Below are 27,912 nucleotides of genomic sequence, written 5' to 3' on the forward strand. Positions count from 1 at the left end.
TTCTAGATTATAACTGGTTAGTTTTTCTGTCATTTTCCTGTTCTCCAGTCCCTCACCTGTAATGAGGTCACATTTGTACTGACTCAATTAACCTAAGGTCACACCAGAAAAATCGGTGGACAAAATTCTTTGGACAACCCAGATTTGGACAGAACTGTCAAGTGCAAAGATTACAAACACATGCAGTTTAATTACTAATCCAAAATCTTTAATCTAAATATTTCTAATTATAGAAACGATTGTGAAAAAGGAAACAATATGATATTAGAACAGGGGCTACTTAAAATTCCACATCAATTGCTTGTTTCATTATTTATCTTCAATTACAGAATATTGAAGGAGACAAGAATCATGTATTAAAGCAAAGGAGGATGTAAATTAATATCCAAGAGAAAACAGAAATCAAGATGAACCTCAAACTATTTAGATTCTTCAGAAAATGTTCTTGGTTAAATAATGGTGAAATTAATACACTCCATTCTGGTCAATTAAGTGTGTAATCCAACTGAGTTGTTCATATGGGGAAAATGAGTTATTACATTGTTGTTAAAACAACAGATTACCTCAATACAACGAATCGAGCAACCAGGTATCTAATAAGATCTACCAAGAGATCCCCAGAAAATGCTGAAGTTCCTCATTCCACTGCATGTAGACATTAAAAAAAGACCAGCTATAACTGCATCACAAACAGTGTTACACAAAAGCAGCCTGAATTGACACTTAACTCAAACTATATATAGTTTGAACAAAAGCTAACACTTGCAAGAGATGTATCCGTTCAAGTAATAATTTGTCAAGTGCTGCCAACTTCTCTCGACATCTTTCTACAACATAAAAGACTTGGAGGCAATATACAAAATAATCAATTTTGCTTCCCATGGCTGTTTACAAGCCATCAATAAAAACGGCATTACATCCACTTTGAAAAACTCAAACAGTTTTTCAATTGGTGGGATACAGTGAAAGATTCATTGTTACATGTTGGCACTTGTTTACAGAAAATTCCACATGTTCAAAACAGAGCTATTCTTCACAGTCCTACACAATACTGTATCCCTGTACTCCATTATATTGGAAAGAGACATTCTGCAGAACAGTTACTTTATCACACACTGATCAATACAGTTCTGATGTATGTAATTTTTTTCAAATATCAAAAAAATGGAACAGTCAAAATGAAAAATAAATCACCAAACTCATTCACTGCACATAGCCATTATGAAGTAACTGTTTGCAATCACTGTGTAGACACAGACATCCAGCATACAAACAGTAACCAGACATTTCAATGGAAATTATGCTAACTTTAGTAGGGTGAGTCATTTTTCCAATTTTAGGGAAGGAGACGCTCTTGCTACCATAACAGAAATATTAAAATTTATCTTTCTAAATCAATATGAGCAGTCATTCCTAATCGTGTATAGAAACCAGTGACTCAGATCACAACTCAACAGAAAAACAGCATCATATTTGATCAAGCTTGAGCCAAACTTGAATATAAACAGGGTTCTTGGTCACTACAATTGAGGGTTACAGTATGCATTGCCTCACATTTGCACATGTACATCACTGGAATGCCTTCAGCCACTCATTTTCTTCCTTTAAGGTCACATATTCCTCCAGCAATTCTTCATTCACTTTTAAGTGTTTAAGTAGGGCTTCACGAATTGCAAGCTGAAAATAAAACAACCTACATTATTAAACAGCTCTCCACATTCCAGACACTCTTCACATAAATGTAGCTTGTTCATATTAACTGGCTGAATAAATAATCACTCAGTAGCTCACTGGACAAAAGTCACCTGCAGACAAGACCAATTTAAGAAGAGGCCGACAAAGATGACGATAGAGTTTTTAAATCAATATCAGCCATTTAATGGCACTATCAAGTTTCACAACAAATACACTTAAATCTCTGGAAAAATCATTTGAAGATAATGAAAAATTGTGTAGCTTTAGTTTCATTTCCAAGGCTGACCCAAGAAGCAGTTTCGTGAATGCGTGAACTCCCGTTAGAAAACAACCCGGATTCAGCATTTACAGCACTTGGAAAAATGAATGAATGATCATAGAATTCATACTGTTAGCAGGGCACAGGAGATGTACAGCTAAATCTACTGGTCTTTGAACAATTTTCAGATGGCCTGAACCTTTGGATTCCTCATCCCACTCATGGATATAGATCAAATTCAGGCATGTTTTATATGAGAAAAAAAGCAAAAGAAATGCAGATGCTGGAAACCAGAAAATCTGAAACTGCTGGAAAATTTCAGCAGGTCTGGCAATATCTGTGGAGAGAAAGCAGAGTCAATCTTTCAGGTCCAGTGACTCTTCTTTAGACTTTAGAATGAAGTGAGCTCCTTTGGAAGATACATGACCCAGAATAGTTGTCAGTCATTTCTACAGTTGACAAAAGCAAGGCAAAATCTTTTTCTACGGAATCTATAATTCCACCTTTTTTAAAAAAAGTTGATTTACCACAAATTTGGAAAATTCACTAATCATATTGAGAGTCACATGGAACTCTTTGTAATTTAAAGCACACGTTTAAATTTTCAGAATTGTTCATTCATAAAACCAAAGTCATTTCATTGAAATTATTTCACTGAACAATGCATCATTTTCTTCATCTTACTTTGAGGTTTCTCTTTTTCTGTGGTGTATACCTTTTACATAATATTCATACAACCTCCTGTGAAGCCACAAAAGTCTTTGAACATAGTCTCTTCGTGCAAACATTTGTACTAGTATAGCTAGTTCCAACAGTTTTTTTTGTAGCACTGATTAATGATCAGAATTATGATAAACCACTCTAAAAACATCACACTAGTTGCATAAATTCTCCAAACTGGTTCTAGCCTTAAGCAGCAAAAATCATCTGACAGTTTGTAACTCATTTAGGACATTCTCCAAAAATTTACAAAAAAAAGAGATTGCACACAGAAACATGTTCTGCCTTTGTTGCACCCTAGGTTCATTGAATTGGATAATTTTACCCCAAAAGATTCAAATATAATGAACAGAATGTGCTTAAGTGTTGGACTCCCAAATGGTCCACTCATTTTATACTGTATAAGTAAAGGAAAGTAGAATCCCCATCACAAAGTGTGCTTCAAATACTAAGAGCTGGAGACATACCTGCTGAATGTGAAATGCATGAATCATGGCCAGCTGCAGTCCAACCACCTCCTTATGGTGCTCCTCACTGATTAAGAATAAATTACATGTAAAACAAGATAGCTGATTCATATGCACTATAAGACTCAGATGGAAACTCTTAACTGGTAAATTCTGGGAAGGTGTAGTTTGTCACTTAGGGCTCTGACAGAAGACACGACAAACACCAAAGCTGGTGCTACGATCAATAGTGATGAAGGTTATCTAAGATTACAAAGGGATCTTGATCAACTGGGCCAATGAACTGAGCAGTGACACATGGAGTTTCATTTGGATAAATGTGAGGTATTGCATTTGGTAAAACAAACAAGGGCAGGACTTACACAATTAATAGTAGGACCCTGGGTAATGCAGTCGAACAGGGAGATTTAGGGGTCCAGTTATACAGTTCTTTGAAAGTTGCATCACAGGTAGACAGGGTGGTTAAGGTGATGTTTAGCATGCCTGCCTTCATTGTTCAGATGACTGAGGAGAGGAGTTGGGACGTCATGCTGAAGTTATACACAGGATGTTGGTGAGGCCACTTTTGGAGTCCTTTGTACACACTGCTGGTATACTGATGAGTTCTGGTCACCCTGCTATATGAAGGATAATATTAAGTTGGAGAGGGTTCACAAAAGATTAACCAGGATGTTGCCAGGACTGGACAGCTCAAGTTATAAGAAGAGGGGCTTTTTTGTTTTAAACACTGGAACATAGAAGGTTGAGAGGTGACCTTATAGGTTTATAAAATAATGAAGGAGACAGATAAGGTAAACAGAAAAGGTCTTTTCTGAGGGTCAGTGAATTTAAAACTAGGGGGCATATTTTTATGCTGAGAGCAAGGTGATTTAAAAGGGATCTGATAAGCAACCTTTCCACACAGAGGGTGGTTCTTTTGGGGAATGCAGTGCTAGAAGTGGCAAATGCAGCTACAGTTACAAAATTTAAAAGGACTTTTAGATAGGCACGTGAATAGGAAAGGTTTACAGCGTTATGGACCAAATGCAGGAAAGTAGGACGAGGTTTCGTTTAGGAAACTTGGGATGGACGAGTTGTAACGAATGGTCTGTTTCCACCCTGTCTGACTCTATTGTAGCCTCACCAGCAAGAATGAAGCAAACTGAGGAGCTATGAATAAAAGTAGTCATAAACAAGCAGTTAAACTTTACAAAACATTTGTATTCTGTTAGAATATCCACAGCTGCATTATATTCAGCTTATACATTTATTTTCAGCAACCTATGGTGCTTCATTGAATTAGTGACTGCGTGGAGGCTCACCAAGTGTTCAATTTCTGGCTAATGCAAGAAGATCGATCTGCAAGGTTTTGTCAAACTTTGAAACTCAACTATCCACATACATCCACGACTCATTTTTCATTCTCGTGGACCCATGTGATCATCCATGTTTGATAATCACAGATTGCAATTACCTTACCTGTTTTGCATGTTCGTCTGCCACACCAAAACAAATTCCCTTTACTGATCATCCTGCACTAACAAGACACACTGGCACCAGCTCAGATTAATTGCATGGAGTTAACAAAACAACAAGATTCTAAATCACAAGGAATACTCTTATGAAAATTATCTCTGGTTGTCATAGAACATGGAAAATCATGCCTTTCAAAATGCTCATTGAAGGAAAATAAATCAAGTATGTGACATACACCAGTCATTCTAGGAGCAATTCAAAATCTTTAACAGCCTCAGCATTATTGCTTTCCACTTCAACATATATGAGTCACAACAATAACTGCTTGCCCACAATGCCACAGAAATAGGATTTTTTTAATGGAAAGCTTATTTTAAGGTTAAAAGAATATTGTTTTGTCCCCCACTACAAAGTTCCTTCATAACTTGGGCCCAGTTCTGGATATGACCTCTCACTCTGAAACCAGATCTGCCTTAATGTGGTCAGCGCAATTCAGTAAATGATGCAAGACTATCATCCTGCTTTGAGTATTGTCTTAGCTGGTGCTCATATGTACAATCTCACATCTCAGTTTGAATTGTGTTTACCTTAATCCAAACCTCAGCATCTCCACCCTGGAATGCAACAGCCCTAGATGCCTTATGTCAAATATAATCCCATCTATCCATTTGCCACACATTCAGATGCTTATTAACTAAACCACCATTTCCTCAGCTCTATTCTTTCAAATGTGGCACTTGTTCTGCCAAATGAAACATCAATATCAGAATCAAGGATAGGATATGCTAAGAACGAACCTTTTGGCAATCTACTTAAATATGGTTTAAGGTAAAGCTAAAGTTGCCATGATCTTACCAGACCATACGGTTGTTCCCTCATTAGGGAGAGATGCTGTTTTTACCTGAAGCATGGTGACCCTGGGGTTAAGGGAAAGATTGAGAAGGAGAGAAGGTAACCTTGGGTCCTAGTCTCTCCCCAGTAGTGGAAACATCTTCTACACATCCACTCTATCCGGGTCACTCAGTATTTTGTAAGTTTCAATGAGATTCCCGCCTTCAATCCTCTAAGTACCATTAGACCCAGAGTCCACAACCACTCCTCATATGACATGCCCTTCATCCCTGGGATCACTCTTGTGAAACATATCTGGACTCCCTCCAATGTCAGCACATCCTTCACTAGATGCAGGGCTCAAAACTGCTCACAATATTCCAAAACAGCCTGACTACAGCCTTACACAGCGGAGGCTATGCATTTCTGTTCACTTATTCTAGCCCTCTTGAAATGAATGCAAACATTGCATTTGCCTTAACTGCGAACTGAACCTGCATGTTAACCACAAGAGAGTTCTGACTAGAACTCCCATTTTCCTTTGTGCTTTTAGTTTCTGAAGCCTTTTCCCATTTAGAAAATAATTTATGCCTCTATTCTTCCCACCAAATTGTATAACCTCACACGTTCCCCACATTGTACTGCATCTGCCACTTCCTTATCCACTCTCCTAGCCTATCCAAATCCTTCTGCAACCTCCTACACCTTCAATATAACCAGTCTCTTCATCTACCTTTGTTTCATCTCTATGACATAAATTGTTGTGGTTCTAACACAGACTGTTGTGAAATTCCACTAGTCACTGGCTTGCATCCTGAAAAAGACACTTTTACCCCTACTCAATGCCTTCTGCCTATCAAGCAATCCTCTATGCTTACCTGCACCTTGCCCTAACACCACATGCTCTGATCTTATTTAGCAGCCTCCCATGTGGCACTTTGTCAAAGGCCTTCTGAAAATCCAAATAAACCATATCTGCTGGTTCTCCTTTGTTTAACTTGCTCATTACCTTCTCAGAAAATTCTAACAGATCTTTTAGGCCTGACTTCCCCTTGACGAAGCCGTGCTGACTCATCCCTAATCTACTGTTCACTTCCAAGTACTCCACAACCTCATCCTTAATAATGAACCTTAAAATCTTACCAACAACCAAGGTCAGGTTAAGCAGCCGATTGTTGCGGTCTTCTGCCTTTCTTCCTTACAAACAGAAGTTTTAACATTAACAATTTTTCCAGTCCCCTGATTAGATTAGATTTCCGACCATATGGAAACAGGTTCTTCGGCCCAACAAGTCCAAACCAATCCTCCGACGAGCAATCCACCCAGACCCATTCCCCTACATTTACCCCTGACTAATGTACCTAATAATTGGCAATTTAGCATGGCCAATTCACCTAACCTGCACATCTTTGGACTGTGGGAGAAAACTGGAGCACCTGGAGGACACCCACGCAGACACAGGGAGAATGTGCAAACTCCACACAGTCACCTGAGGTGGGAATTGAACCCGGGTCCCTGGTGCTGTGAGGCAGCAGTGCTAACCACTGAGCCACCATGTCACCCCCTGACTCCTAGAGTCACTCCTTGACTCTAGTAATTCCCAAAAAGATCAGCACCAATGCTTCTACAATCTCCTCAGCCATTACTCCCTCAGAAACTATAGTGTGGTCCATCCAGGCTGAGTGTTTTATTTACCTTCAGACCTCTCAGCTGCCCCAGCACCTTCTCCCTGGCTACACTAGTTCCAATCTGTTTTCTCCCCACTATTGAATGGTTCCCTGTACCACGCTGCTATGGTCAGTTAGCTCATCCTCCATACAGTCCCTGCTCCGATCCACACAGGGAGCTAGAATCTAAAACCTGTTAGACAAGTTCAAGGTGCTGAGGCTCCTTCAGCAGTACCTCCTCGATCTCTCTACCGACCTCATTGATAGTCTCACCCTCCTGTCCTGGACAACTGTCTAAAATGGAGATAAGCTAAGGGGTGTGACTGCATCCTGAAACACAGCATCCTGGAAATGCTCCTCCTTGACGTGTCACAAGGAAACTCAGACTCCAGCTCATCAACTCTCACCCAGAGTTCCTCAAGCAAACGACACTCGCTACAGATATGGTCACACTGAACCAAAGTGGGATCTCCAAGCTCCTATATCATACAGTTAGAATACAACACCTGGCCCAGCATTTCTATTTTAGTTATTAGTTTTTTATTAACTTTAAAAATATTCATACTTGTCTTTTAGTTGTAGCCTGCAAATATATCGTCTATTTATCTTCAATCTGAAAGTAACCTATAATACAGTCAATTTAGTAGCTATTATGAACCAATGAACACTCTGATGTCACTTGTTTGTGCCGAGCACCTAATCCGGAGTTTCAATCTATCCTGTTAGAAGAGCTTTCCAAAACAAAATTGCAAGCAAAACTTCCCCTCTGCTCAGAATCCCCACACTGCCTCCAAATTATCGGAAAGGTACATTCATTCGTGCTGTCTCTCCCTCTGGACATGATCTCTCCTTCCTGACTGTGCAAAGTTTTCGGTCATCAAAGAATGTCTTGCTTCTACTGTACGCTGGTGCACCACATTGCAAAGCCAATGGACTTTCGAAATTTTACTGCCAGTGTAATTCTTGGCATGTTAAATTTTCAAGCAAATGTTGTCCAACTGCAGAATTACATCTAAATGTTGGACACTGTGTTATGAGTTGGGCTTGTTGGGTATGAATCAATAATACTAAGTGTACGGAGAATTATACTAACAAATTCTTTAGGACTGTCATCAGCCTCACATTTGAGCGTAACAGAAGCCACATGTATTAATAAATAGGTCCTGTTAAACACACAAGAACATGTGCGTACACTGAACCTGTTTCAACTGAACAAAGTAAATGACAGCCATTCGCTAGTTCATTTCTCATGGCAGGGACCTAACCACCAGCATCAAACAATCAGCCTGGGTTGAAATCTGAACAAAGCCTGGTAGTTAATTGTCAATCACCACTAACTGCTGTATTCACCATTGCAACACCTCTACCAGAATCCACTTGCCAAACAAGCAGCACACCCCTATTTCAGTATAAAATGTTTTCTTCCCACCTTTACTGGTTTTCTTACAAATTGTCCTGATGTGTGCAAAATGAGAAGCTTTAACAAAATGTGTACTTTAGAAATGTACTTAGGTGCATACACTATGAAACAGTCAAATATACAGGAAGATACAAAAGCTTAAAAATAGATACTATGAATACGAGTATTGCCGTGGATCAAGGCAGAGCACTTAGACTTAAAAATGGCCCTATACAGACAGTTGAGAAAGTAGACACAGAAATCTAAGTTGGAGTTTAAAATGGAGAGCAGAATTCTTGATTGGATAGTACATGATACAGTATCCATTAAACAAGCTTCTTCAAAATTTTATTCTGAACCTTATGAGTAACACACCTGAATTCTTCCAATGCATCTTTCAGTAAGTTTTGTACTCGTTGGGTCTTTGGCAAGGAAACTGCCCATTCTTCTGTTCCTTCTTCACCTGCCTGGCCAGGAGGAGTGTTCAAAGTATTGGCCAAGGTCATACGATTAGGCTTTTGTTCTGTAAGAAACACAACGATGCAAATAGGTCAACTAATTAAGACTGGTAAATTTATTCTCAGGCTTTTGGTGACAATTCGAGAACATCATTTGCAATGTCTGCTCTCTAGTGTCTATCTGTAGCATTTTACCCCTCAAACTGACCATGTATTCAACCAAATCAGAACTCAATTGGCTTTATTAGCCGATTAACTAAACACGATACAATCAAAGACTAATTCACTTTAGTAGGTACCAAGCAACAAAACCAATGGAATACATTAGCCTTTTTTTAAAGACTGGCAGCAATCAATCATTCACAATCCAGACAATGCAACAGACAGCAATCACATTGTGCAAAAACTTAATTCCAATTTCCCTGGCTCAAATCATATTATTAAAAAAAAGTTTCACAGACTTGGCTCAACTTGCTCAGGTGATTACAACAACCATTTAAGATATTTAGCACTGACATAACCAAATGCACAGACAGCAGAATTGGATGACAGCGATAACAACAAATACCACGGAGAGCTGTGCAGCTGGAAGAGACTGAAATAGCAAGGGGCAATGGAAGCAAAACTAATGATATGAGTTGTGACTTTAAGACATTATAGACAATAGGTGCAGGAGTATGCTATTCAGCTCTGAGCCAGCACCACCATTCATTATGATCATGGCTGATCATCCACAATCAGTATCCTGTTCCTGCCTTATCCCCATAACCCTTGATTCCACCATCTCTGAGAGCTCTATCCATCTCTTTCTTGAAAGTATCCAGAGACTTGGCCTCCACTGTCTTCTGAGGCAGAGCATTCCATATATCCACCACTCTCTGGGTAAAGAAGTTTCTCCTCAACTCTGTTCTAAATGGCGTAGACCTTATTTTTAAACTGTCTCCTCTGGTTCTGGACTCACCCATCAGTGGAAACATGCTTCCTGCCTCCAGAGTGTCCAATCCTTTAATAATCTTACATTCCCTCTCATCCTTCTAAACTCAAGTGTTTACAAGCCCAGCCACTCCAATCTTTCAACATACAATAGCCCTGCCAATCTGGGAATTGACCTCGTGAACCTACGCTGCACTCCCTCAATAGCCAGAATGTCCTTCCTCAAATTTAGCAACCACAACTGCACAGAATACTCTAGGTGCGGTCTCACCAAGGCCCTGTACAACTGCAGAAGGACCTCTTTGCTCCTATACTCAATTCCTCTTGTTATGAAGGCCAGCATGTCATTAGCATTCTTCATTGCCTGCTGTACCTGCATGCTTGCTTTCATTGACTGATGTACAAGAATATCTGGATCTTGTTGTACCCTTTACCTAACTGGACTCCATTTAGATAGTAATCTGTCTTCCTATTCTTGCCACCAGTGTGGATGACCACACATTTATCCACATTAAACTGCATCTGCCACACATCTGTCCACTCACCTAGCCTGTCCAAGTCACCCTGTATTCTCATAACATCCTCCTCACATTTCACCCTGACACCCAGCTTTATGTCATCAGCAATTCTGCTATTGCTAGATCTGAAGCCAAAGTAAGTCTGTAAGTAAAGGGTTAGCTAGTAGATGGGACTTGGTGTTAAATAAAACATGTTTGGCAGACCTTTCAGTGAGAGAATAGTGTGGACAACACTCAAACGTTGGTTGAGAGATAGGAGTAGTAATGTCACCGGGATAGTAGTACAAGCTGATGTTCTATGGGCATGAGTTCAAATCCCATTATGGTAGACGATAACATTTGTATTCAATATAAAACCTGCAATAAAAAGCTTGCCCTGATGTTGAACATTGATGATTGTCATATATTTCTATCAGGTTCAGTAATGTCTCGTAGGGAAGGAAATTTGTCCTCACCTAGTCTGGCCTTCATGCAATTCCAGACCACAGTAATTTTCTGATTCAGTATGTGGATGTACCTACTAGAGAAAGTGCAAAACTTGAACTACTCTTGGCAAATAAGGCAGGGCAGGTGACTCAAACACAGGGAGCACTTTGGGGCCAGCGACCATAATTCTATTCATTTTAAAATAGTGATGGAAAAGGATAGACTAGATCTAAAAGTTGAAGTTCTAAATTGGAGAAAGGCCAATTTTGATGGTATTAGGCAAGAACTTTCGAAAGTTGATTGGAGGCAGATGTTCGCAGCTAAAGGGGCGGCTGGAAAATGGGAAGCCTTCAGAAATGAGATAACGAGAATCCAGAGAAAGTATATTCCTGTCAGGGTGAAAGGGAAGGCTGATAGCTATAGGGAATGTTGGATGACTAAAGAAATTGGGGGTTTGGTTAAGAAAAAGAAGGAAGCATATGTTAGGTATAGACAGGATAGATAGAGTGAATCCTTAGAAGAGTGTAAAGAATGTAGGAGTATACTTAAGAGGAAAATCAGGAGGGCAAAAAGTGGACATGAGATAGCGTTGACAAATACAATTAAGGAGAATCCAAATGGTTTTTACAAATATATTAAGGACAAAAGGGTAACTAGGGAGAGAATAGGGCCCCTCAAAGATCAGCAAGGCAGCCTTTGTGTGGAGCCACAGAAAATGGGGGAGATACTAAATGAATATTTTGCATCAGTATTTACTGTGAAAAAGGATATGGAAGATATAGACTGTAGGGAAATAGATGGTGACATCTTGCAAAATGTCCAGATTACAGATGAGGAAGTGCTAGATGCCTTGAAACAATTAAAGGTGGATAACTCCCCAGGACCTGATCAGGTGTACCCAAGAACTCTGTGGGAAGCTAGAGAAGTGATTGTTGGGCCTCTTGCTGAGGTATTTGTATCATCGATAGTCACAGGCGAGGTGCTGAAAGACTGGAGGTTGGCAAACGTGGTGCCACTGTTTAAAAAGGGCGGTAAAGACAAGCCAGGGAATGATAGACCGGTGAGCCTGACCTCGGAGGTGGGCAAGTTGTTGGAGGGAATCCTGAGGGACAGGATGTACTTGTATTTGGAAAGGCAAAGACTGATTCGGGATAGTCAACATGGCTTTGTGTGTGGGAAATCACGTCTTACAAACTTGATTGAGTTTTTTGAAGAAGGAACAAAGAAGATTGATGAGGGCAGAGCAGAAGATGTGATCTATATGGACTTCAATAAGGCATTCGACAAGGTTCCCCATGGGAGACTGATAAGCAAGGTTAGATCTCATGGAATACAGGGAGAAGTAGCCATTTGGATACAGAATTGGCTTAAAGGTAGAAGACAGAGGGTGGTGGTGGAGGGTTTTATTTCAGACTGTAGGCCTGTGACCAGTGGAGTGCCACAAGGATCCTCTACTTTTTGTCATTTACATAAATGATTTGGATGCGAGCATAAGAGGTACAGTTAGTAAGTTTGCAGATGACATCAAAATTGGATGTGTAATGGACAGCGAAGAGGGTTACCTCAGATTACAGCAGGATCTGGACCAGTTGAGCCAATGGGCTGAAGTGGCAGATGGTGTTTAATTCAGATAAATGCGAGGTGCTGCATTTTGGGAAAGCAAATCTTAGCAGGACTTATACACTTAATGGTAAGGTCCTAGGGAGTGTTGCTGAACAAAGAGACCTTGGAGTGCAGGTTCATAGCTCCTTGAAAGTGGAGTCGCAGGTAGATAGGATAGTGAAGGCACCATTTGGTATGCTTTCCTTTATTGGTCAAAGTATTGAGTACAGGAGTTGGGAGGTCATGTTGTGGCTGTACAGGACATTGGTTAGGCCACTATTGGAATATCGAGTGCAATTCTAGTCTCCTTCCTATCGGATAGATGTTGTGAAACTTGAAAGGGTTCAGAAAAGATTCACAAGGATGTTGCCAGGGTTGGAGGATTTGAGCTATAGGGAGGGGCTGAAAAGCCTGGGGCTATTTTCCCTGGAGCGTCGGAGGCTGAGGGGTGACCTTATAGATGTTTACAAAATTATGAGGGGCATAGATAGGATAAATAGACAAAATCTTTTCCCTGGGGTCAGGGAGTTCATAACTAGAGGGCATAGGTTTAGGGTGAGAGGGGAAAGATATAAAAGAGACCTAAGGGGCAACATTTTCATGCAGAGGGTGGTACGTGTATGGAATGAGCTGCCAGAGGATGTGGTGGAGGCTGGTACAATTGCAATATTTAAGAGGCATTTGGATGGGTATATGAATAAGAAGGGTTTGGAGGGATATGGGCCAGGTGCAGGCAGGTGGGACTAGATTGGGTTGGACCGAAGGGTCTGTTTCCATGCTGTACATCTCTATGACTCTATGACTATAATGTGGTTGACTCTCAACTATACTCTGAACAATCAGAGATGGCAGTAAATGCTAGCCTTGCCAGTGGCACCCACATTCCATGAATAAATCAATAAAAATTCAAGCCTAGCAATAAAATGGACATACAAATGTTTCAGCAGATAAACTAAGGTAGGGCAACATTGACAGCTGTCACAGAAGTGGGATTATATAGCTTTTGTAATGTTGCAAGTAACTTCAAGCAATTTCCATGTTAGCTTTCTGAGAGCTGTTTCTATTGCCTTTCCAAAGGACAGAATAGACAAACGTACTGAGTTGGACATAGGTACACAAGTAGGATATGGAGTTAACCTTTAATTTTCCAGATGATTAAATATTTGGCTGCCCAGTTCCAGATTTTCATGTCCATTAATATAAATTGCACTACACGTGAGATCTCAGGTGGCTGAAAAATAAGCCATCCTATTTAAAGGTTAAATGCACATGCAGGGCATTGAAATTAGTATTACCACATAAAACAGAGATAGGATATTACAGTCAATCGATATGGTTTGCAAGTTATCTCCTACCAGGGTCTGTAAATCTGATCGACAGTTCAATAGACAAAGTGAGCAGCTGTCACTAGGTCACAGCAGTTCTGTTGCTCATGTACAATTCAGAGAGTACAGTATTGTCTGAAATCACCACAAAAAGAAGATTCCACTCATTTGGTGTTCAGTAATTAGTAGATTTAAGGGTTCAGTGATTTAAAATATTTTTGATTTATCCTTGCTTCTCCTCTTTTATTAAAGAAAAATCAATACCATTACAGACTATTTAGTCAGATTGTTTGCCTTTCTGTATGGCATTTATGCCACCTCAGAGCTCTAGAACACAAAGTAATAGACCATAAGACTTTTGATACATACATTGACAGATGCAATGCCATTTAATTCTTGGAAATTTAATTCTTGGAAATGTTTCAGTTCAGATGTCTTCCCAGTAGAACTTTCATATTTTCATAAGTTTCAGGAAGAATTTTGATCATTTGGAATGCTGAATGTCATGTCTTTTTTTTAAAACTAAAGCAAGGAAACTGAAGAACAGATTTTACTGCTCTCCAGAAATGTATATAGTGATGTTACGCATTCTGCATTCACATGACCCAAATGACTGATGAGTCGATTTTCACCCCAATTACATTGTTAGAACATAATTGCAAGAGTCCATCTTTGCGCATTCCATATACATTGATTATTATGCACCTGTATCAGTATAATCAGTGTTAGATGAATTGGAAACACAAGTACAACCTACCAATCATTTCAAATTTTGAATCACAATTGTGTAGGCTCTGCACATGGTCAAATCTTTCTGCTGTTGAACCGGCATCTTCACTGAACTAAAATGAGGGAGATTTTTAACTTGGTTAGAAAGGAAATAAAATGCCCCTTTATTTCCCGAAAACACATCAAGCAAGTGTGATGAACATTTGAAAGAAGATGAGGTCATTTGAATCCTTGACCCTGGTTTACCATTCAATATAAATGTAGTCTCAAGTCCACATTCCTGTATTCACCTAACACAAATTGTTAACGTGAAACTGTAATAGTGGGGAGTCTCAGTTGGCTGGTGAATTATTAACATAGAACAAAAAACATAAATGTAAAAGTTAGATGCAAGATTTATTAGAACTTGGAATACATGGTTACAAGCAGGTAAGACAATTAAAGCCTTTGTGACAGAAAGAAAGATGAAGAGGAGAAAAAAAAAGGCCAGAGCAGTGATAACATGATTAGCTGTGAAACTCTGCAATAAATGTAATGTGTTGAATGGTCTCCTGTGCTAACTTTTCGATGATTCTTAAAAGTCAATAACTATCGATACATGTCCTTTCAATTTTAGGATGGGGGTGACATAAGTAATTTAAATATATTCAAGCTTAGAGTGGGGCTGGAAAAAGCTCAGGTCAGGCAGCATCCGCGGAGCAGGAACAATCAATGTTTCGGGCAAAAGCCCTCATTATTGATTCCAGCATTACACTAATCTTGACTCTAATCTCCAACGTCTGCAGTACCCACCTTCGCTTAATTTAAATATATTGTCCATCCATCAATTGTCCATATAAATTGCTCTTCAAAGATGGCAATAAGCTTTTTCATTTGTAACATGCTTCCTTTGTAGTGAGACTACTTCCACAATGATGGTGAATATTAACACACCAAAGAACAGCAACACCTGCTCGAGTCAGGACAGAGAGAGACCTGGAGAGCAACTCGCGGTATGCGTTGTTATTGACATATTTTTGTTGTCAGTGACTGGTGGAGAAAGTTATTGATGATTCATAACTTCTTCAGGATTATGCTTGTGCCATCAATCCAAAGCCAATAGACTGAAACACCTCAATTCCAATTATCAAGGGATTTTCTCCATTTAAATGAGAACACAATTCAGTAGTATTGACTTCTCTTCTTAAGTAAACATTCTAAAACCAAAATCCTTGGGTGCCTTGTCTGAATGTCAAAATATGACAACCACAAATAGACATGATATGTTAAGTGGGATTTCAGCTCAATGCCTTCACATTCTGCTAGACAGTTCCTTTATAAGCAGGCAGTCAGTGTCTCTGCGTTTACATTAGCAAATCTTTCATCCTCGGGATTTATGACAAGCATAGAGATGGCTTAATACATCAGAACATTGTACCTTCCTTATTAAAGTGTTGATTGCTAGCAGGCTGATCAGATTCAGAAACACTTATCCTCTCGACAATTAAATAGAATTCTCAAAAGGTAGCAAAGGATTAAATCAATGGCAAAAACTGACAGTGTTAATGAACATTTCAGTGCATTGTGTCTTGGAACTGGGTGGATGGGTGGGGTTAGGAGAGAAGGGACTACTCATGGTAACAACAGAACAGTACTTTTCCTTCTCAAAATCAGCCACGAGAACATTTATATGGCAGATTAACAGAACATATATTGAATATAATAGATTTTTTTTGGAGAAATACATCTGGGAAACATCAAGGTAGTCAGCACAAACAATATGTGGACACTCAGCCCCTCCAAAAAGTAAAAGGGCCTTACTAAATTCCACTTATGGACACACCTCTCTTGGCAATTCACTGCAGCTGCCAAGCCCACATGGAGGCAAACATGGAAGTTCGACTTGGCATGCACTGGGACCGGTTTCGCCGAACCACAACACCTAATGTGCACAGAGGGAGGCCAGAAGCTGCACAAGTTGCCCGAACACCAAAATTACAGCTTGAGCAGTCAGGTTTGCGAATAGGCATGCTGACCTGATCTTAAGCTATCAGTCAGGACAGAATCCACATAAGATACAGAAGTCACTTACAACTTGGCCCTAGTTAAATGACTAGGTTTCCATTATCCTGTGGTAGAGTTAACAAATCAAAGTTTCCTTATGAACTTTGAAATAAACAAAAGGAAGAGAGACAGATAAGGAGATAGTATGACAGGTGACCTAATGATTTAACTGAGAAAGACTGGGACGTGCAGACTGTGGCCAGTGGGCTTGGGGGAAAGAGTTTCAATCAATCAGAATATTACACCGCAGAAGGGAGCCATTCAGCCAGAAATAACATCATTACTTTTTAAATGGATCACACTGTTCATTCAGTCCCCCAAGCCCCCTTCCTTCTCCAAATCATTGCATCTACATTTCCTTCAAATATTTATCTAATTCCATTTAACAAGTTGTTACTAAATCTGTTAGTATTCTGTCAGGCAGTGCCTTCCAAATCCAAAACAATCACTGCATAGAAAAATTTTAAATGTCACCATTAACAATTTTGCCAATCATCTTTCTGGTTCCTGTCACTTTAGCAATTTCACCTTATTTACTTGATCCACATACTTCACGATTTTTTGATTTAGCATCCCCACAGGCTTTAGTGTTTGCTTTTTTTTAAAAAACGACCCCCACCTTCAAAGATTTGAGCACCTCAAGTCTTTGTTGCTTTTACATCTCGACAATTTACCATTTAGCTACTAAAAGGCATCAGCTCACACTGTTCTACACTGAATTGGAATTGCAGAACTTGAGATTTAGGGAACTATAGAGACATCGATGTAGTGGGAATGTCACTGGATTACTAGTCAAAAGGCCCAGGCTAATTCTGTGACATGGGTTCAAATCCCATCTCAGCAGCTGGTGGAGCCTAAATTCAATTAATAAACCTAAATATTTCAAGCTATTATTAAGAGTGACCAAGAAAACCCTCCATTGTCGGCAAATCAGCTTGATTTTAGCAGTGCCCTTTAGGGACAGAAATCTGCCAGCCTTACCCGGTCTGAACTAGATATGACTCCAACAATGTGGTTAGCAGTTACTGCCCCTTTGCAATGCTCCTATCCAGTTCTAGAACACAGATGTTGGCCTTAACTGCGATGCCCACAACCCATGAAAGAATAAAGACACTGAAGACACAATCACCAACAGCAGAGCAAATAAAACTGGGGATGTGGAAGAGGCTGCAAGAACAGATCTCTTATCACACAGTAAAACACAGTACATCTACTCACCACATTAAAAGATTTATAAATATTTATAGTCAATTCAATTATCTAACATTGCAACTGGCCAAACATTAGACATTATACCCACCTTGACAAACGTCTGTCCCTCACACAAGTTCGCAAAAGAAGGGGGAAAAAAAACCCACATACGACAGTTGCTTGACGTTTTATCAATTCTAATCCTCCATTACAAATCACAAACATCCATCTTATCAACTCTAGTACCTTGCTTACCTGTTTCACAGCTAACTTTGCAAGGTTAGCTAGCTTCTCAACATGGAATCCATTTTTACTCTGAGGACAGCAATTTGAGGCACAGCTGAGAGAAGGTGAGCTGAATTCAGTGGTTGAAATGTCCGTATGGTCCATGTCTTAACAGAAATACACGAAAATGGTGAGACAAGGGGAAAAATTCCAATGAGCCCCTGTAACTGGCTTCAAGTGGTCACTGACCTACTCTACTTAGTTACCTGCGGCCAATCTCACCACCAGGAAAAAATGGGAAACGGGGTGGGATGTTAGCAGCAAACTGGCACACCAGCGGCAGTGTGAAATTTGGTGCCTGTCCTCCTGGTCCAAAATTCTGTCTGTTGTTTCTCTCTGTCCAAAAAATTTGCCAGACCTAGCATTTGCTGTTATCATTTTCAGGTTTTTAATTTCGCTGTTGTGTAACAAAAAGAACTGAAATAAGGCTTCAGGGCACATTCTAATTCCCTCTGCACTTTATTCACATCACTTATCTACCTGCCCACAATTGAGTGCAATAAACTTGAAAATTTATCGCACTCATTAAAATTCTGGCCTGCTCTTCTACCCCTCCTATTAAATTTGGGGCACTGCCTAGCAGTTATTATTAATGACATTGGCAAATTAATAGACTTAACCTATTCATGAAATTGTCTTCTGCTGCTGTCACAGAAATTGCAACACTCATTATTCCAAAATGATTTAACAGTTGAACTGAAGTAGCAAACAGAGGAATAGCAGATGAAGTTGCGAAACATTTTTCTTGAAGACACCTAGCCTCATGAAGCAACCATTTTAAAATATTGGTATATGATGGAAGACAAGGGTAAAATGTCATGAGATGTTATCTCTCTTTCATACGCAGATGTGCCTTCTGTTAAAAGTAAATGTGGCTTTAGAGCTTAGAACTAGACTAAAACCAGATAGGTCTTAATGGACCTCTTTGACCAACTCAGCTGACACTGCTAAGATAAGAAACTAGCAATACAGGTCACAAAGGAAGGCTTGTAACACATGACAATTATTGCTTACCTGACCTTATAGGTGAGAAGACGTCTCCAAAGCTGTTTCTTGCAAGAAATATTACCTTTCTAAATTGTGGAGAGGGTTTGGTTAAAGTGATCGTGTTGACTTGCGAAGAAGCTGAAAAACAAGTGCCAACAAGGGACTCAACTTCTCCCCATCAATGTAGTACAAAACAAAAAGGTTAACAGAGAACACAAGGGTCCCAAAAGTAAAATGAAAATTAAATAATGGATTCCAGGTCAGTACATGAATAGAAATGGTGGTAATGGCAGATTTTGGGGGAAAGAAATAGACACTGATGGGAAAGAATACCACCTCATTGATTGCTGAAAACAAAGTGGTCAGATGTAGTAGTCTTTAAGAACTGGTGGTCATTGCTTTCCTCACTCTGAGCAGATCAATTGACAACACAGAATATCACCACATTTGGAATGCTAGTTGATGCATTAAACATTAGCCTCAGATTTTGAGTTCTTTTCAACACTGCTGCAAAAATGGATCAGCCTGGATTGTCTCCAAATGAGGAAACAAATGCAAACCGATGAGCACGGAGTACACGTCTTCAAACGATCAACCTTGTTTTCTATTCTTTCAAGGCCAGGCCAGTATGTGTGTTTCATTTCCCTTCATGCCCTCGAAAAAAAAATGGCGGTGAAAACCATACTTAAATCACTGGATTCCATCCATGGAGTTATATCTAGACTGCTATTAGGAAAGCCAGATTATTGACTCTGCAACAGTTAAGAAATAGGAATTTAGTTCCAAATCAGTGTGGTTTGTAACTTGGAGGGGAACTTGCAGGTGGTGCTGCTCCCAGGGTCAAAATTAACAGGTAAGCATTACACTGGAAGGTATATTTCGTTAAAAGCAAGAACATCATGATAATAGTAAGTCAACCCTTCAGTATAAAAAGAGAAGCAGATCCAATCATCAGTTGGAGTGAACTTTATTTTCAGGCCAAATGGTACAATAAAAAAGCACCAAAAACGTGGTGCAATGATAGTGTTCACATCTTTGGGCCAGGAGGTCCAGAATTAGGTCTCATCTGGCCCAGAGGTGTGATGTAACAGGTTAATTATGATAACTAAAAGCATCAGTTTACAACATTGAAAGTCATTGGAAGGAAGGAGACTAACTTAGGTCATTACTTTCCTTTAGCAATGAATACGATAGCACAGAAGGCCATTAACTGAATAACTTTGAGATGAAAATGTAGTATGTTACACTAATACTTAAACACCAACATTAGTCTTTAGAAGGGCGTGTCAAATTAAAACTCAAATTTCGTTACCTTCTTGACCTCCCCTAACTCAATTCTAGGAAAGAGCCAATCTTTGCTCCTGTCACACTGTCTATTGTTTGCACAGCCATAGACAAGGTTTTTGCCTCCTCTGTTACTTGCAGAAAGTCATCAATTTATGTCAAAGTTTAGATAGACTTGAAATGAATTGTGTTGTGTAACAAAAAATTCTGACTCAAACTTTATTATACTTACAGGGATCGGTGGGCAAGGCACTGACAATGTTGTTAGTGGCATCATTTGCTGTTGCACTGGAGTCTCCCACCTTTACTTCATTTAAAACAGTAGGCCAAGCAGCCTGTGGGGAGGGGGGAACAAAAAAACAAAGTTTTTATGATGAACTTGTATGTCTTATACAAAGCTGAATGTACTGCATTAGCCAGTAAAAGATCATACACCTAAAGATTACTACAGTTTGACAGTTTTCTGTTATGAATGGGTACATGTGCACTGTGCATTTTAAGCTAATTTATAACATTCAACACTGAATTAATATCGCATTTCTGCCAAAGAGCAAACATTTTGCAAAAGCATGGAATAAAAACAAAGTGAAATTTTGTGATAGGGCAGAAGACAAAGCATGGGAAGGTCAGAGCCAAAGGGAAGAATAAGAAGAAAAAAAACCCAATGAGTCCAGAAGAGATGTGAATGGCACAACCATCATCAACATCTACCAGCTGGAAACAAAAACTAGAAACTTGGATTTCCTCAATCAACTTTACCTTCCGATCCATGGGACACAGACCGATCAAATCCAATGTATTTCCCATACTTATGGATTCACCCCCTTCCCAGAACCACAGTAGGTTTTGCCTTGCTCTCATTTTTCACCTGACTCAATGGATAATGCTCCACCATTGCTGCTGCAGTGCAAGATTCGTGTAAATAATTATGTAATTGAGTATATGATTCTGACATTCCGCTGAAAATAGATGTGAAACACTATGCTTGAGACCTATATTTAATAACTATGTACAGAATAAAGGAATGTCATAGTATATAAAGAGTTGAAGAAACTGTGTGCTCTTCAAAAAAAACCCAATGAGGATGATTGAAGGGGAAGGGCATTATCCCTAATGCTGGTCCAGGAGGACTGGATTCAAGACCCACCTACTCTCAAGATATACAATAACATTGCTGAACAGGTTACTTAAAAAGGTGTCGATGTGCAGATGCCTAGCAACAGTCCAGACCAATATTTCAACACGGAGGGATTAGTATTGACTTAAAGCAGGAGATAAAGCATCTGCCACTTCCATCACGATTCCATCACTAAACACAGCTCCTCCCATCCTCTCTCAGTACTTTGAAGGGACCGTTCCATCCATGGCATTCTGGACCATTCCTCAATCACATCTAAAACCGATCTCCTTCCCATAGCACTTATCTGTGCAAACACAGGAAACGTTATCCTTTAATCTGTCCTCATGATTCCAGACTCCATAAACGTCACTCTGAGTGAAGCAACCATTTGTGTGTTTGATGTAATGCTGCTCACAATACAGTCTCTTTCAAACTGGGGAGACCGAACACAGGCTGAAGAAGTAACTATTTTGCAAGCCTAGGTTCTAGTGGCTTGACATTTTAATTCTCCACCTTGTTGTAGGCTGAAAACAGAGTAGCATCCCAATGAAGCTGAATACAATTTCATGGATCAGCACCTCATCCTTCAGTGAGGCACTTTACCACCTTCTCGATTCAACATCAAATTCAACAATCACAGACCATGATCTCCAGTCCCTCATTTTGTTTCTTTTCCTGTCCATCAGTTGGTCTTAATGCTGTTTCTCTCATTTTTTGGTTTGGATGGGAGCTGACTATTCTACCATTCAGACTCCTCCAGACCTGTATTTTATTCCTTTCACTCCATTTCCACTCCTTTCAACTCTGTTCCATGAGTATTTCCATCTTTAAATGCCTCCCATCTTCTGCTCTATCACAGATCTTCCCTTTTGTGGTTTTTCCAGCCTTTCCTTCTTGCCTCCACAACAAGCTGCTGCATTTCGAACTTCACAATCCTCCTGAAAAGGTCACAGCCAGATCCATTCATTCAGTTCCTCTCTCCACAGATAATTACCAGGTTGAACAAAAGGGCTGTTCTGTCAGAAACACGACAGGTTCAGGTAAAACCTGGACATTTGTAGGAATATGTTTATCGAAGGAGGTGCAGGTCTTTAATCTCTATGTGCAGACAGCATTTTTTTAAAAAAACGTGATCCATCCCAAGTGCCAGTTCTGCAAGTGCCTTTAGCTGTCCTTGGTCCTGTAGAGGAGTTGCACCTGAAACATCGACTTCTCCGCCTCCTGATGCTGCCTGGCTTGCTGTGTTTTTCCAGCCCCCTGCCTGTCTACTTTGCCTGTCCTTGAGCTTCTGCACAAGACTACCCAAGAGATCTTGGGGTCAGGGGGTTGGGGGGTGGGGGGTGGCAGGGAGAAGAGGAGGAGGGATGGTAGATGATCATCCATGATGACTTCAAGTAGCCATTGCTCTGGCTTCAGACAGCACCACCTCAGAAGCCATGTTTAGCCCAGCTGAGAAAGAACAGCAAGGACAGTGTGGCAGATTGGCAATCTAGAGGCACAAGTGCTACCTTCTAAAGAAAGGACAGCAGGTTTATACACCAGGGTCACACGTACTTGCCCAGGTCATTGCCTCAATACAGAATCTGGAGTGTTGAGAAAGTCTGCAGGCTCCTTTGTTCCCTGGGATCTGCTGATATAAATAGCAGGCCACTAAGCGTAGCTTTCAAAACCTCACTGTGTAGCTCCTGCCTGGTGCTACAGTGTAAGCCATGTCAAATTATTGAGTGCTGAATTCTAAGTAGGTAGATAAGTCCTGTCACTTGGCTGGCCATCACTCCAGTGCTGGGATATACTCCCAGTTTGCCTCAGTCTGAAGCTGGGTTCTCTTCTATGTTCCTTATCAGTTTGAGGCTGTCGAGTCTGTGGTGCTGGAGAAGCACAGCAAGTCAGACAGCGTCAAAGGAACAGGAGAGTCGACAAAACATTGATTCCCCAGCTCCTCAGATGCTGCCTGACTGGCTGTGCTTTTCCAGCACCATACCCTCAATTCTGATCTCTAGCAACTGCAGTCCTCACTTTGTCCTACCAGTATCAGGCTACCAATGCATCCACAATCTCTTATTGCATATTCAACAGCATTCTTCTGTGAAACATGACCTTAGGACAAGTCTTACTCACAGTCCTCTGACATGGCCACATGTTATCTGGTACACTAACTACCTTCCACTAACATGGAAACAGCTTACACATGCCCTTGATTCATCACATGCTGATCCCAATTCTAATGTTTATGTAGTGCACAGTAAGTGAGCTGGTGACCACAAGTGTTAGATTAGGTGGTGATGTTTCTTCAGAGGTCACCTGTCCTTTTATTATGGTGCTGCATCGACTGGCCAGGCAGCACCCCCTCGCCACCTATCTGCACAATACACATTAAGGGCCAGAGGTTGGGTAGAAAGCACGAGATAGTTGGTCACACCATGATGTTCATGGTGGTTAGGAGGATGTTGAAGTAGGATTGAAGCAGGGACAGAAGACTGAAAAAATCCTGAATCTTCAGTGATGTTGGATGAACGAGCCTCAGTAAGAATAAGTTGTATGATGTGGAGCATCATCTCCCTCAGAAGACTCAGCTAAATGGTGGAATGTCTGTTCTTCAGGGTTTGGTGAAATTCTCTGTAGTTATGGACCACACCCTCCTGCAAGAGAGTATCAGCACGTTTGTTGCAATGCGTTGGGGTAGTTTATTTGCAGGAGCAGAAGTAGATGGAAGCTGAGAGGTGACAGCATTGATAAAACAGCATGAGGCAAATGTCAGGATGAGTCCTGATTGCAAATGAATGGCTGAGTCAACGTGCATCGAGTGAAGTAGTGAGTGAGGGGGGAAGTGAGTGAGGCAGTCTGCAGAGCAGTTATTATGCAAGCAAGCATTCCACTGACCTTTGTCAGATTATTGAACTTTTGCTGGCACTGGATGCAGTTTGAGGAACGAGGCTCTAAGAGAATCAATCCTTAAAGTGAACTGCAGCATTTTATTTCTCAAGGTGGAATCAAGGAAAACAGAAAATTTTCAGAAAACCTGGAAGCCCTCTCTCATGTCTGTTAATCAATTGTCATGTGGTTTCTTCCAGCAGTAGACATTTTCAGCTCCTGTTCCTAAAGTGTAACTGCACTTTAAGACGGGGAAGGTATCTATAAGAGGCCCAGATAAGAAGGGGTGTCCCACTATTCATTGAGTCCTCATGTTCAGCAGGTCGCCCAATCAGGAGAACATTCCACATTGAGCTGCACGCTGAAATCAATTAGATGAGCACTAACGCTTTGGGCTGCGCATCTCGATTGGATTGAAGAGACTAATTAAACATTATGATTACAGCCCAGATGTGGGCTGTATCTCAATAGTCTTTATCCACATGGTTGGGGAGGAGAGCGCACACCCAGTGTGAAACTCAGCCCAAGTGAGTATATGGTTTGGGGAATTTCGAAGCAGAATCAGAATTTGACGGAGAGCAAACAGATGCTTTTTGCTTGCTTTTTTTGGCTCAATTTATAAAAAAGAATAAATTGAAGCATAGGATCAGAGACAGAACACAAAAATGTGACATCACAAACAAACTACAAGCTCATTGGTTGATGATAGCTACTAATTTGACTATCATAGATTACTTTTAGATTGAACATAAATAGGGGAAATACTTACAATACAAAAGATCAATAGGAAATTTGTAAAAATCAAAGAACAAAACAAATAGGCCAGGTCATGTGTTGTAACTGCATGACGTGCAAGCTGTGGATTCCACTGTGGTTCATCATGGCCACATCTGTAGCAAGTATTGGCTGCTTGAGGAACTCCGGCTCAGAGTAAATACGCTGGAGTCTGCGCCTCCAACACTGCAACACATGCGGGGGGTGGGGAAACTTACCTGGACACGGTGTTCCAAGAGACAGTCACACCCCTTAGATCAACTCCCTCAATTTTGATCACAGGTTCACAGGTTAGGGATATGAAGGTGAAACTACCATCGAGGCAGGTAGAGGGTTGCAGAAGGTAGTGCTGAAGGAACCTCAGCCCTTGAGTTAGCCCAACAAGTTTGAGATTATTGCTCCTTGTGTGGATGACAGTAGGGTCTATAGGGAGGATGAGCAAACTGACCAGAGCACCGTGGTACAGGGAGCCATTCAAGTGGGGAAAGAAAAGAAAAATGTCTTTGTAATAGGACAGGATAGATTCAAAGCAGCAACAGTAGATACAAGGACAACTATGAGAAGGGGGGACCTTCAACATGGGTCGGAGGGTACAGTACTTTATTGCATGTAGTGAACTAGACAAGCTGAATGAGTTTGTAGCACAGACTGAAATTGTTGGGTATCACAACGACGTGGCTACAAGAGGATCAGGGCAAGGAACTAATTATCCAAATATGCACGTCTTATGGAAAAGACAGGCAAAGGGAATTGGTTTCCTTGTTGAGCAGAAATGATATTAAATTGAATTGATGGAAAGAAGTGAGATCGAGTCAAAAAGCATAGAAAATGTGTGGGTAGAGTTAAGGGACTGCAAAGGAAAAATAACCCTGACAGGAGTTGTGCACAGACCTCCTAAGTGTTATTCAGGATGTGGGGAAGAAAATCAATAGATAGAAAAGACATACAAGTAGAGCACTATTATAGTAATCGTGGGGGACTTTGGTATGTAGGTAGACTGGAAAAACTGCGTCGATATTTCGGATCTTAAGAAAAGGAATTTGTGGAAAGTCTACAAGATGGTTAAGTGCAGCAGCTTGTGGCAGAGCTCACTAGGGAACGGTCATTCTGGATTTAGTTATGCGTAATGAGGCAGGTTTGATTACGGAATGTAAAAGATGAAAGAACCCCTGGGAGGTAGTCACATTAATAGAGAGTCATAGAGATGTACACATGAAAACAGACCCTTCGGTCCAACCTGTCCATGCTGACCAGATAACCCAACCCAATCTAGTCCCACCTGCCAGCACCCAGCCCATATCCCTCCAAACTCTTCCTATTCATTTACCATCCAAATGCCTCTTAAATGTTGCAATTGTACCAGCCTCCAGCACTTCCTCTGGCAGCTCATTCCACACACATCCCACCCTCTGTGTGAAAAAAGTTGCTCCTTAGGTCTCTTTTATATCTTTCCCCTCTCACCCTGAACATATGCCCTGTAATTCTGGTCTCCCTGACCCCATGGAAAAGACTTGGCCTATTTACCCTATCCATACCCCTTATAAATTTTGTGAACCTCTATCAGGTCACCCCTCAGCCTCCGACGTTCTGGGAAAACAGTCCCAGCCTGTTCAGCGTCTCCCTATAGCTCAAATCCTCCAACCCAGGCAACATCCTTGGAAATCTTTTCTGATAGGAAGGAGACCAGAATTGCATGCAATATTCCAACAGTGGCCTAACCAATGTCCTGTACAGCCGCAACATGACCTCCCAGCTCCTGTACTAAATAAGCTGACCAATAAAGGAAAGCATACCAAATGCCTTCTTCATTATCCTATCTACCTGCGACTCCATTTTCAAGGAGCTATGAACATGCACTCCAAGGTCTCTTTGTTCAGCAACACTCCCTAGGACCTTAACATTAAGTGTATAAGTCCTGCTAAGATTTGCTTTCCCAAAATGCAGCACCTCACATTTATCTGAATTAAACTCCATCTGCCATTTCAGCCCATTGGCCCATCTGGTCCAGATCCTGTTGCAATCTGAGGTAACCCTCTTCGCTGTCCACTACACCTCCAATTTTGATGTCATCTGCAAACTTACTAACTGTACCTCGCATCGAAATGACAAAGTAGAGGACCCAGCACCGGATCTTTGTGGCATTCTACTGGTCACAGGCCTCCAGTCTGAAAAACAACCCCCTCCACCACCACCCTTTGTCTTCTACCTTTGAGCCAGTTCTGTATCCAAATGGCTAGTTTCCCCTGTATTCCGTGAGATCTAATCTTGCTAATCAGTCTCCCATGGGGAACCTTGTCGAACGCCTTACTGAAGTCCATATAGATCACATGCACTGCTCTGCCCTCATCAATCCTCTTTGTTACTTCTTCAAAAAACTCAGTCAAGATGGAGAGAAATGATTTCCCACGCACAAAGCCATGTTGACTATCCCGAATCAGTCCTTGCCTTTCCAAATAAATGTACATCCTGTCCCTCAGGATTCCCTCCAACAACTTGCCCACCATCAACGTCAGGCTCACCGGTCTATAGTTCCCTGGCTTGTCCTTACCACCCTTCTTAAACAGTGGCACCTCACCTGTGACTATCGATGATACAAATATCTCAGCAAGAGGCCCAGCAATCACTTCTCTAGCTTCCCACTGAGTTCTAGGGTACACCTGATCAGGTCCTGGGGATTTATCCACCTTTACCTATTTCGAGACATCCAGCACTTCCTCCTCTGTTTCCGTACAGTCTATATCTTCCATATCCATTTCCACAATAAATACTGATGCAAAATATTCATTTAGTATCTCCCCCATTTTCTGTGGCTCCACACAAAGGCTGCCTTGCTGGTCTTTGAGGGGGCCTATTCTCTCCCTAGTTATCCTTTT

At 40.8% G+C, this 27,912-nt stretch overlaps 1 protein-coding gene across 1 annotated transcript in view; it reads right to left on the bottom strand.

The window, feature by feature from the left end:
- Window positions 1-278: 278 nt before the first annotated feature.
- LOC140483484 (protein NEDD1-like) overlaps window positions 279-27,912 on the bottom strand; it is a 63,169-nt gene continuing 35,535 nt past the window's right edge. The window contains exons 6-12 of the mRNA XM_072581676.1: window positions 20,507-20,609; window positions 19,018-19,128; window positions 17,974-18,110; window positions 14,513-14,597; window positions 8,869-9,016; window positions 3,142-3,208; window positions 279-1,677 (exon numbers count right to left, since the gene is read on the bottom strand). Coding sequence (XP_072437777.1) covers window positions 1,570-1,677; window positions 3,142-3,208; window positions 8,869-9,016; window positions 14,513-14,597; window positions 17,974-18,110; window positions 19,018-19,128; window positions 20,507-20,609 — 759 coding nt within the window. The 3' untranslated portion in view covers window positions 279-1,569. The remainder of the gene's footprint in view (window positions 1,678-3,141; window positions 3,209-8,868; window positions 9,017-14,512; window positions 14,598-17,973; window positions 18,111-19,017; window positions 19,129-20,506; window positions 20,610-27,912) is intronic.

This window comes from Chiloscyllium punctatum, chromosome 12 (genome assembly GCF_047496795.1).
Source record: "Chiloscyllium punctatum isolate Juve2018m chromosome 12, sChiPun1.3, whole genome shotgun sequence".
Taxonomy (NCBI): domain Eukaryota; kingdom Metazoa; phylum Chordata; class Chondrichthyes; order Orectolobiformes; family Hemiscylliidae; genus Chiloscyllium; species Chiloscyllium punctatum.